The sequence below is a fragment of the Euwallacea similis genome, chromosome 17, assembly GCF_039881205.1.
Source record: "Euwallacea similis isolate ESF13 chromosome 17, ESF131.1, whole genome shotgun sequence".
NCBI lineage: Eukaryota > Metazoa > Arthropoda > Insecta > Coleoptera > Curculionidae > Euwallacea > Euwallacea similis.
This window is the reverse complement of record NC_089625.1, coordinates 856402-869208: the sequence shown is the minus strand read 5'-3', so window position 1 is coordinate 869208 and position 12807 is coordinate 856402. Positions and strand designations below refer to the sequence as shown.

Sequence of the window (12807 nt, the reverse complement as noted above, 5' to 3'; positions counted from 1 at the left end):
TTTCTTCCGTTTGCTTCATGCCATTGATGGTCAAATCATCTACAACTTTGAAATTTAATAAAAGGTAGCCCGTCCAAATGGGAATTATAGTGGATAGCTATACACCCTGAGGGTTGGAAGTATGAGGCAAAAGTTTTGGTAGAAATCATAAGTATAAGTACAGGACGTTCCAAGTAGGGCTAGACACCCTATTCTTTTGACTTCACTCCGTACTTATTACAAAAATTGAAAATAGCAATTTCATGTATTTGCACGCGTCGAATTTAAAAATGCTATTAAAAAATGATTCAATGTGGAACAAAAGAAATTCGATGTAAAATTCCCATTTTGGAACACTGTATAATATTGTAGTAAATGGCGGCTTCGTCCAGTTTTCAAAAATATAGGGTTTCGTGATTTTATTTCTAACCCTTTATACTCAAACGAATGATTTGTATTTCATAATAATAGTGTGTAATATGAACAAATCACCTTGTGGAATCAAAATGCGTTCGTATTTTAGACTATCCTTGTACAACATTGCGTTTGAGTGAAAACTATTAAGTACAATATCACGAAACCGCTATATTTTTTAAACCAGCATGAAAAAGTTTATTTAAACAATTGAACAAATGACAATATACAAGGTATTTTATTATAAGTATCGAAATTTCATATTATATAGCTTTTTGTAAAACACCCAACAGCATTTTTAAATTCTATGCAATCAATTCATACAAAGGTTATTTTCAATTTTTGGAAAATATACGGTGTAACTCAAGATGGTGGTATGCAGTTCTACTTTGAACGTCCTGTACCTACATGTAATAAAATTTTACATGGAAATATCTATGCAGTAGTAGTGTGAAACAGAAGAATTAAATCGTCTAAGCCTTGCGGGATAGGTCTTTATCAAATTGTGCCGAAATTAACATTAATACAAAAACTACTTAATACAAAACCTACTAGGCCAGCGATGCAAAATAAACTACAATCTAGAAAATAGATTTAAACTGTAAAATATATATATATATATAATCGATGGTCGTACATCTCCCAAGCAAATGCCACGTTATGGTCAAAACCTATTTATTGGACTTAACATAACTTCAATCCTATCTCTAATGAAACATTAATCTATATAAGACCAAGAAAGAGAAGAAAAGTAACTTAACGGGTTAGCCCTTCTTGTCCTTAAAGTTAAACTTAGATACCTTGTTGTCAAAACATTATGTATTTGGAAGTAATGCTTTTCATAACGTTCTTGGCCTTGTCGAAGATTGCGATAAAAGCTGTTTCAGTTAGTTATTGACAAAACACGTTCTTTGCAAAGCACTACGCCCAGAAGAAGAGAAAAAATTGATGGTAGCAATAATTTGTACTACCTGAAACAGCCCATTCTCTCACAATTGAAATTAGCCCATAGGGTGACTTATTAAGCGTCCCTTAATGTAAAAAGTCTTTTCATAATTTTAGTGTTCACTCTATAAAGTTTTCAAATATGACCATCCAAAAGGAGCAACGAGATAAAATATATTTTAATGGATTGATTTTTTTTTCTCCACTTTAATATGAGTTTTGAACTTGTTAATCTAATAGATACTTTGGCTACTGGCTTCTTTAGGTATTCCAAAGAAGTGCATTCGTGATTGCTGAGATTTATTTTAGCCAAACCTGTTAATTTACCATAATATTATTGTAAAACCATTATCAGTCAGGTAAAATATTGTAAAATACATCTTGTTTTGTTTATTCACATTAGCGCGCCGCATTAATTAATACATCAATAATCTTACAATATTTGACCTGATCCTGACCTAACCGATAATCTGAAATGTCCTTTATACATAGTTATCTGCAAATTCTATCCGTGCCAGTGTAAGAACCGAATGGTGATACATAGGATTTATTTTTGAGAGTTTGACGGGCCATAAATACGCGTTCTTTTTTCAACACGCAAATTCAAGTATCGGGAAATTGAGTTAATGGAAGAGACAATATTCGTTTTTAGAAGCTCACTGAAGAAGTGCATTTTCCAGTATGAAATAAGGACAATGTTATAGCAGTAAATTAGAGAATAGAGTACCATAAAAGGTGTTTCAGTTTTGGCCTTGGTTTTAATCGTTTCAAGAGTGGCAGAATCTTTCTCATAAGTTTCATACAGTATAATTTTTTTAAGCAAGTTAGGGCTCATTTATCAACACACACTTATTTGTAGCATTTAAGCTACTGACCTTCAAAATTTTAATTATTAAATTTAGAAGCTTCTCTGTCTTTTGCATTTTTTCTTTGTTTATAACTGTTTTCGAGATATTCTGCAAAATAATAGATGATCTGTGAGATTTCTCCATTCGTTTAAGATCTTACTCATGTATTATAAGTTGGAGTCTGAAAAATGGCATGTATATTCCGATGGTTTTGTAAAACCAGCTGATATATTTTTAGTTTGTCAACATCAACAATGAAATTCCAAAAAAAAAAAAAGTTTCACAGTGATTAAGGAGCCCATTGAAGAGAACTACTATGAGAAATGTATTCCATAAATTAAATCTAAATATAAAAAATTGGAAGGACTGCAAAGAAAAAAAGGAAAATTATGCGAAACTTTTAACATACTGTCCTTTTGTTAATATAGGTTTTTTAAATAATGTTTTCTTACAAATCCATTTAGTGTACACATGTCTACCACCCTTTAAAAGGGCACAGATTAAAATTGAAACACCCTAATAGATACAAAGTGATAAATGCTTTATAGTGTACCGAATGAAAATATATCAGATCAGATATAGTATATACCTACCAAATGTTGCTTCTTCTCCTTTACATATACAGGGTGTCCGGAAAATAAACCGTCATATTTCAACTACATGTTGAAACCCGCAAATTAGTACTATTAGGTTGTTCGGAAAGTAATTTCGTTTTTTCCCGACAGAGGATTTAATGGTATTTTTTTGCACTTAACCTCACACTTAAGCCATATAATTTTTATATGCTTTGAGAGCTCATATAACAAGGCTTGTGTGTGAAACATTTCAATTAATTCTACGCAGTAGTTTTTGGTTGGTGCCCTTTTAAATATGGAGAGCGATAAGCAGCATTTTCGACATATCCTACTGTTTTACTACAGAAAGGGTAAAAATGCTGTTCAAGCCAGAAAGAAATTGACCGATGTGTATGGAGAAGGTGTGTTGACAGTACGCCAGTGTCAGAACTGGTTCTCTAAATTTCGATCTGGCAATTTTGATGTCGAAGATGCACCACGTTCGGGAAGGCCGGTTGAAGCTGATAAAGACGCCATAAAGGCATTAGTTGATGCGAACCGTCGAATAACAACACGTGAGATCGGATTGAAGTTAAATTTATCGAATTCAACAGTTTATGACCACTTGAAAGGTCTGGGATTATCCTCGAAGCTCGATATATGGGTTCCCCATGTTCTCACAGAGAGAAATCTGTGTCGCCGCATTGACGTCTGCGATTCGCTTCTCAAACGTGACAAAAATGATCCGTTTTTGAAGCGCATCATTACTGGGGACGAAAAATGGGTTGTATACAACAACGTCAAACGCAAGAGGTCATGGAGCAAAAAAGATGAATCGACTCAAACCATTTCCAAAGCCGATATTCACCAAAAAAAGGTGATGCTGTCTGTTTGGTGGGATTTTAAAGGAATCGTTTTTTTTGAGCTTTTACCGGATAACACAACGATTAATTCGGAAGTCTACTGCCAGCAGCTGGACAAACTGAAGGATGCACTTCAACAGAAAAGACCCGAACTAATCAACAGAAAAGGTGTAGTGTTTCACCAAGACAACGCGAGACCTCACACAAGTTTGGTCACTCGCCAAAAGCTTTTACAGCTTGAATGGGACACAATGCCACACCCACCATATTCTCCAGACCTGGCACCATCGGATTATTATTTGTTCCGGTCACTCCAAAATTTTTTAGACGGTAAAACTTTCATCTCAAATGATGAGGTCAAAAACCACCTCGATCAGTTTTTTGCCAGCAAAGACAAAAAATTTTATGAGCGTGGAATTATGCTACTACCAGAAAGATGGCAAAAGGTGTTGGACCAGAACGGCCAATATATAATTTAATAAAGCATTTGTTTATTATACGAAAACTGTCATTCATTTTCACATAAAAAAACGAAATTACTTTCCGAACAACCTGATAGTTTGCTACATATATTAAATAGTAAAAGTATTTCATTACTGAGATTTGTCTGAGACAGGGGGTTTGAATTCAAATGAATAGAAAAAAGATTATAATATTATAAAAACACCTAAGAGATAAAAATTTTCAAAATCGAACAAGAAAAACAAATTTCAGAAAATGTCTGGTGATTGGCATAATGCAAAATGTTAGGGATGAAAAAAGGGGATTTGACCCCTAATAAAGTACTACTCTGCGTAGGATATTTCCTTATATGTATTTAGACAACTTATAGTGAGTTTATTATAAGAGATGGGAAACAACATTAAATAATATATTAAATTTATATATATAAAAGGAACTTCTTCTAAATCGTTAAAAAAAGTAATTGAATTAAACAAACAACATTGCAAAATTAGCAAAAGATTGTTTTCAGATAATGAAAGTATATGTTGACATGTTGCTTGAACTGTTTGCGAATTAATTGATGGGGAGGCTGTAGGAAGTGTAAAATAAAATCTCTCAAAAATCTGAAACTTTAATAACCCGTATTATTATATAGGGTGAGTCATAATTTGTGGACCAAACTTCAGAATTGGATTCTTTATTCGAAAATAGTGTTAGTTTGTTATTGAAACCATAGTACGGAAATGCTCCGTTATGAAAATACAAGGTGTTAAAGATTCATTTAAAAAATTCAAATTTATTAATATCTCCAAAAATAATTGAGATATTTAGATGACATTTTGCACTTTTTAACAGTTAATTATGATGATTGTTTTAATGTATAATCAATCATTTTATTTTTACCAGTGACGTGCATACGAGTACACCTTAGAAGAACTTTATCGAAAAAAATGGTACGCCGTAGGTTTTTTTCAACGCAAAAATGATTTTTAAAGTTCCCTTTTAGTTTAGAAGAAAAATGCTCTCTTAATATTTTTTGTTAAACACGTAAAAAAATAAAACCTATAATATACAGGGTGTTCCAGTTGTAAAGGTAGTAAATTCAACCACGTATTCTACATTAAAAAATAAGTGTAGTTTGTTATATAAATTATATACCAAAAATGCTTCGTTACAAAAGTACATGGTGTTAAAGTTCTATTAAAAAATCACAATGGCAGTCGATTATTCAAAAAACCCAATTGTGTATTGAACAGAATAGTGGCCACTTTCAACAACTTTTGTAATAAAGTCACTTGTTGTTCTCTAGTTAAAACATTGAAATGGTAAAAATACAGTAGGTAGTAAAAAAGAAATATTGAAATGACTTTTATTTCGTTGTTCGAAAACGTCGTACAAAGAAAAGTCAAGAGACCTTTTTTCTTTCTTATTGAACAAGAAATTCAAAAATAATTTATAACCTAAAAAACAGTGGCGTACCATTTTTTTCTTTAAAAATATCAAGCGGCTTGCCTGTACGCACGTCACTGGTAGAACTAAAAACAATATTTTTATCGTAAAATACACGTTAGTAACTGTCAAACTTTTCAAAATTTCATTAAAATATCTCAAGCGGTTTCAGACATATTAAAAAATGTGTGATTTTTTTAATAAAACTTTAATACCCTGTACTTTCGTAATGAAGCATTTTTGGTATATAATTTATATAACAAACTACACTTATTTTTCAATGTAGAATACGTGGTTAAATTTACCACCTCTACAACTGGGACACCTTGTATATGCATTTCGTTAATTTATTTCACAAATATCATGGTAGACTTATAGCAATTCTATGGCCACAGATTGTTAGTTAAACTTCTACCTTCAACAACAAACATAAACAACTTCAAGGAACAAATAATAAGTTGAACACTAAAACAAATATTCAAAATGCCCACCTTCTGTCTCAATACACGCAATTTAATCTTTATATTTTCATAACAACGCATTTCTGGACTAGGGTTTTAATAACAAACCACTATTTCCAAATAAAGAATCAAGTTTTAAAATTTAGTTCACTAATTATAACTCACCCTGTATCTATTTTGTGTCATGTTTATACCTAAAAGAAACCAGTACTATTTTTCAATGTAGTATCTTTGATGAAATGCGTCGTTAAAGTATAGCGGTTTTCTTTCGGGGCATCCTGCTATATTTTACAGTTTTCTAAACTAAAATGGCTACGCAATCATTCATCGATATTATTTTGTAACATACTTAATGAGACACCCTGCTTATGAGTTTTAATTTTATTAACATTTGAACATTGTGGTTTGCGCTCCAGTCAAAAAATAAGATACAGGAAGGAATCTATTTAGTTGCCGGCAAACTGGCAGAATTATTTCATAAACGAAAATTATTATTTAAAGACAATCTTGCCTATTGACAAGACCGAGGAGCATTATTTTTGTATTGATGGCGCAGATTAACGTAGGCGGGTGCTGATAACTATCGATTAGTACTTCTTTGTGGTGGTAAACGATAAATTGAATGCGATTACAAATTTGACAAATAGATGACTCCTAGGAAGTACAGAGGGTACTTGTATCTTATTTTCTGACTATGATAAAATTTGATATTAATAATATTTAACACTTAACCCGCTATAAAATTTAAAATATTGTATTTTTCGCACTACACTTGTGAGTAGACTGACACAAAACAAATTTAATTCGCAAACACAAACAATATCAAATAAGAAATATGATTTCTTTTCTAGAGGAACAATCAGTAGATGAACACATGTACATATCTGTCTGTGTTTGCAGTTTACTAAATAATTAAAGTAACACTGAATAGTTTGATAATATAGTCCATAAACATTCTGCAATTTCTCAGTAATAATTGACGAAGTTTTCAAAAATAATAATGCGCCCATCCCAAACATAAAAAAATTAAACTTCTTCGTAAATAAAAAAACTATTTATTAAGATAGAAATAAAAATAATCAAATAATAAAAAATTAAAAAGTCCAAGCAAAAGCACACTGAGATCCTCAAACAATTCACATTCTTAATTATCAAACCACAGATGGAAACTGTTCTAATTGATAGTAACAATAATTCATCTACTCACCAATAAAAATGACAAAGGAAAGTATTATTTATTTTATTCTTTGGCAAAGTTAATAGGGCGTCGAGGCCTCTGAACAAGTAGAGTCTTGTCTACAACTTAATGAATGCTGCAGCGCCATTGGTGTTAGCCATTCCTTGGGTAGGCATCGTTCCAGAAATGGTACCCAACTACTAAAGTAAGCTAAACGGTTCACCCAAGGAGGAATTTCCTGACCACATAATATCTATGACAGCAATTTCAGATTTAATGACAACAATGCCAAAAATCTGACCTGGAAACACTTACCTTTGTAATAGACCCTGAGAAGTGATTGCAGTTATTATTCATCAAATGATATCTGTCTCCGCGAAATTCTTTTCCTAACTCGTTAACGATTCGTTTGACGTCTTCTTCTGTAAAGTCTGTATATCCAATGTGCACAGTTTGTCTAAAAGTGATCAGTATTGATTACTACTTACGGGAGTTAACATAAAAATTAAATGTTAACGTATACAAAGCAGTCGCTTTTACAATAACCACCAAAGGGATCTCTGAAATCTGTGAAAACGTGATTACAAGATTGATTAAATTAGGAAAAAGTTACATATTTTAATGTTAACGAATCCACCTTATAACTCAATTTATCTATCATAAAACATTGAAAGTAAATTTATCTGTACCATTGTAAGTGACCATCATATACAAGGACTTCATAATACCTTCACTATTGTTTTTTTCGAAACGAACTGAATTACAATGTTAATTAGGCAAAATTATGGAAAACTGGCTTTAACTGACCTCATTAAAAAAGACGTGCAGAGTTACCACGTTTTGAATGGTTTATACAAGTTTTTTGGAAATATATGAAAATTACCAAAATCGTCGCCTTCTTTTTTAAAACTTGGATAATAAAATAAAAGGATAAATATGATAATATGACAATATGACAATAAGTATGACGTTGAATAAGATTTTAGTCACTGAATCATGATGCGTGCCACCACACATATTTGATAAACGAGTTACCATTACTAATTTAATTGTTTTATATAGAGGTCTGGTATTTTTATCACTGAGATAGCATTTAAGTATATTTGTAAGCTTTTCAAACCACAGGATAACTTTTTCCAGTTTTTTGCTATCAACTTTATTTCTTATTATATTTTCTCAATAATTATTGCCAAAATACAAAGAAGGTTTTAGTGCTTAATTATCTTATTTATAAATACAGTAAACACTCGATACTGTGAACATCGGATAACGTGAATCATCTTTCTATCACATTAACCACCGTATAACGTGAACAAATGATTTCCGTTACCGGGGGAACTACTTCTGGGGATTCCCTGGCAGTCGTGCCCGGTATTTCCCCAATTTTACTTTGTAGTTTCATTTTTTGCATTGCAACATTTGCCTGTTGCTTTTGAAAGGTTGTCGAAAGGTTTAGTGAATACGTATTGTTATATGTAATGTCACTGAAAAAACCAAAGTGTTTAACTCTCCATGAAAAATCTCTTGTAATTCAGGAGCTAAGTAAAGGTGCAAGTGTTTCAAATTTATCCAGAAAATACAATATAGCTAAATCTACGATTTGCAAAATAAAGCAAAGGAAAGAAACCATTTTAAGAGTAATAACAGATACATATGTTGGATCAAGTAAAAGAAAAACACTTTGTCACTGGATCTGGATTACCATAAATGGAAAAACAGCTATACAAATGGTTTCTAAATCAACGAAATAAAAATTTTGTCGTAAGCGGAGAAATGATAAAGCAAAAAGCCAAATCCATACGTTCTGAAATAAAGGAAACTGATAAGGAATTTACGGCTAGTGAGGGATGGCTACAGAGGTTTAAAAAAAGATTTGGAATTCGGTTTTTAAAAATTTCCGGGGAAAAACTTTCTTCCCAACCGGAACTTATTGGCCCTTTCAAAAAGCAGTTAAAAAATAAAATGCAGAAACTTGGAATTACATTAGATCAACTTCATAATGCTGACGAAACGGGCTTATACTGGAAACTTCTACCGGACAAAACGCGCCGGGACGAAAGACTGAAAAACAACGAATAACAACAGTTTGCACAAATGCTACTGGAAGACATAAGGTAAAACCATTAGTTATCGGTAATGCTGCCAATCCAAGGTCATTTAAAACCTTTACTTGCCCTCTTGATTATGAACACTCCAAGACAGCGTGGATGACTGCTGTGTGTGGATTTTTTAAAAATGGTTCCATCATTCCTTTGTACCTCAGGTAAATTTTGTTGTGTATTTTTCTTGAAATCGTAGCATAAATTTACGTATTCCTTTACAGGTTACACGTTTTTTGTCAAATAAAGGGCTCCCGAATAAAAACCTTACTTCTGCTAGATAACGCGCCATCTCATTCAAACGAAGAAGAATTAAAGAGCGAAGATGGACAGATAGTAACAATGTTTCTTCCACCTAACGTTACGCCGCTTATCCAAACTATGGATCAAAATTATATTACAGGAATAGCCTTCTTGCCGATGTTATAGCAAGTAATTCAAACATAACTGATACATTGAAAAACTTGACTATTAAGGAAGCTGTTGTCAACTTAACGGCTGCATGGAATCGACTCGATTCACAAATTATTGCAAAATGTTGGAGAAATATTTTAGAAAAATGAAGGAAGGAAATGTCCGAGGATGAATTACCTCTTTCTGTTTTAAAACGTCGATGGGACGATGATAAGGCAGGCTTAATCTCCAAATCCTGTGATCTTCTAAATACACTAGCACCACAAGTAAGTGATTTATCTTTACAATTTAAATCTGTTATTACATATGTAATTTATGTATATTTGTAGGCCACATTCAAGGAAACTGATGTATTGGAATGGAATGATGCTGACAAAGAATGTGAAAACGACCAAGAAGAATGTGAAGTTCATGTAGTCGAGAATTTTCAAGAAATGTCAAGTAAAGTGTCACTGGACAGCGCTATAACTGCATTAAATACTGCAATGCAGTGGGCAGAATATAGTGGTGTGGACTTCACAGACCTCATAGTTTTAAAAAGACTAAGAGAAACAGCCCTTGTGCAAAAAATTACAAATCCTAAGAAGCAAACTAAAATTTCACACTTTTTTGTCACCCAATAATCTGTTTTCCACTCTATTTAGATTAATCCCCGATTACATAAATAAATCGTTAACGTGAACGTGCATTGTTTTATTTTGTTCACGGTATCGAGTGTCTACTGTATCTCTAAATTTTGTGAACGAACTATTGAAAATGTGATGTTCCCAAATTAGTGTTTCTTGAATGAGCTTCACAAAAGGCAACATTTTTTCTACTTTCAAAGACATTAAAAAATAAACAGTTTCAATGAAAGGAATAGAATATGCGTTTAAAAAATGCACCAAATATAAAAACATAAATGAGGATGAAAGTTTGGACTTACCTAAATCTGAATTGCTCTCCCAATTCTTTCTCATCCCTAGGATTTATTTCAAATATTCCAGTAAAAGGGTATTGATGGCCTCCATAGGCAAACTCTGTATTGTAAATTTCTACACCTATTGAATCAAAATATATTTTTCATATTTTACCTCTGTAGCTAAAAGTCTATGGGCTATGAATTGTACTGGAAAAATAAGCACCTCTTTTAAAGAATTTAATTTAGTTTAAAGTAATCAATTTAGATTCTATAAAGGTTACACAAGTGATGCTATTATACAGTACAAGTCTTCTATATGTCATAAAATTAGTGAGAGATTCTACAGGGGATGTTATCTTAATGTTACCCTAACCAATTTACAGAAATTAAAAAAAGAAAAAAGCTTTTAATTGAGTTCACAATAAAAATCCACAAGCTTCAGTACTCAGACCTATCCTGTTCTTGGATCTTATTAATGACAAAAGATTTTTTCACCAGCGGCTGTATACCAGTCTGGCTCACGCTATTTGATAATTTTGAAAATATGTATGATGAGTATGTATGTCATAGCATTTTCTCTGAAATATCTGAAGATCTTATTAAAAAAACAATTGAATATAAACTTTCAAAAACATTTTTGGAAATATTTTACATTCTTTTTATTGTCACCTGTTAAATTGTGCCAAACCAATTGTTTGTTAAGGCTCCAATAGTCTATTTAAAATTTACATTTACTTCAAATCTAAATCTATATTATAGCTAAATTTATCTATTATATAGAAAGAGAAATTGTCACCACTGTATTCTAAATCACTAAATATTACGCATGGCATTGTTATTTTTCCCAAAACTGAAAAGGCAACAGAGTTCTATAAATGTGAAATTAAAAAATTATCCAACAAAAGAAGAGGGCTATGAAAAATTCGTTTATACTATTTGTTTATTGCACAAAAAAGTAGCTAATTTTGTAAAAACTAAATCATTCTATCTTCATTAATAAAAAGATATTTGGCAAAAACAAAAAATTCTAGATGTTCTATGTATATAGGATTGTCCAATTTGGACTGTTTTGACAGAAAAACCCTGTTTTTTGATTATATAAAGAAAAACTAATTCCTATGTCATAAGCTTGATTTTTGAGAAATAGTTAATGGCAAAAACTACATTTTGATATATCTGTTCTGGCAACTATGATCAGAAAAACAGTTTATTTTGTATTAAACCTGCTACTTATCTATACTGCACTACAACTGCAAGTTAATTGCCACAAAAATGAAGAATGTGACAAATACCTATACTCTATTTTAACATTTCTATAAAAATTAATATGTAGTTAAAATTAGATTAACTTTTTTTTCATTTAAGTAGCTTATTTATAGAAAAATTAAGCAATATCTATTAGAGCCAAATCATTTGTGAGTTGTTAAGTTTAACATTAAATCAGTTTCCATAGAAATCAGATGAATAGGTGTTCTATTTTAGCATTTTTATGAAAATCAGCAAATAAACTTGACAGCATGTTAATAATTTTAGCCTAAACAAGCTCATCACGTTTAATAGACTAAGCTAGGGATAGAGATCTAATAAAATCTGAACAGATGGTGTTGCAGTTTCTTTTAGAACTGACTTTGAAAATTATATACCTATATAATATAACAGTGTTAAAATTAATAATTCTACACACTTACCTGAATGAAACACTCCTAGACCTATATTAGAGGTATATTCGTTTATTTTGTACATATCATACACATTCAACAGGACTGGTTCTCGAGACATTTGTGCTGGCAGCAGCTCATCTGAACCAGAATCCCTTGCCACACTCATACAACTAAAGGGTAAATTGCAACTAATTCCATTAGAAAACATCCTAAAAGGGTAACATCTTTGAGTTTTCATTGTCCTGATACATTAATACAAAGAAAAGAAAAATATGTTTTATGATCGTTTCCTACCTTAGTTACTTCTATAAAAACAGCCAAAGGAATTAAAGTGTGTTGTGCACATATATATTCATAACAATGCTAGCGTAAGAGTTATTCACTCAGTTCTTGATTACTCATTTACTGACAATTTTTCAGATAAATTTGTGATATAAATAAAATAGTTTTCAAAAGGTTATCTTTTCGCTTTTGACAGTTTATTCTTGTTCGCTTCGCTGTCAATCGATTTCCGAATAATGCCGAACCGAATAGGAACATATAAGGGGTGATCATAAAAAAAGTCGAAGTAAACGGTGATCAGTAGACTTATGGCATA

At 31.7% G+C, this 12807-nt stretch overlaps 2 protein-coding genes across 2 annotated transcripts; one reads left to right on the top strand and one right to left on the bottom strand.

Annotated features, from left to right (window-relative positions):
- Positions 1 to 6983: 6983 nt before the first annotated feature.
- On the bottom strand, positions 6984 to 12721 carry LOC136414415 (deubiquitinase DESI2). The gene is made up of 5 exons (XM_066398417.1): positions 12504 to 12721; positions 12237 to 12418; positions 10573 to 10687; positions 7450 to 7591; positions 6984 to 7387 (listed from the first exon to the last, which is right to left on the bottom strand). The coding sequence occupies exons 2-5, from the start codon at positions 12415 to 12417 to the stop codon at positions 7214 to 7216; spliced, it is 612 nt and encodes a 203-aa protein (XP_066254514.1). The 5' UTR covers position 12418; positions 12504 to 12721; the 3' UTR covers positions 6984 to 7213.
- Positions 9551 to 10328, top strand: LOC136414484 (uncharacterized). Its single transcript, XM_066398531.1, has 3 exons — positions 9551 to 9913; positions 9977 to 10137; positions 10292 to 10328. Exons 1-3 carry the CDS (start codon positions 9806 to 9808, stop codon positions 10326 to 10328), a joined length of 306 nt encoding a protein of 101 aa, XP_066254628.1. The 5' UTR covers positions 9551 to 9805.
- Positions 12722 to 12807: the final 86 nt, after the last annotated feature.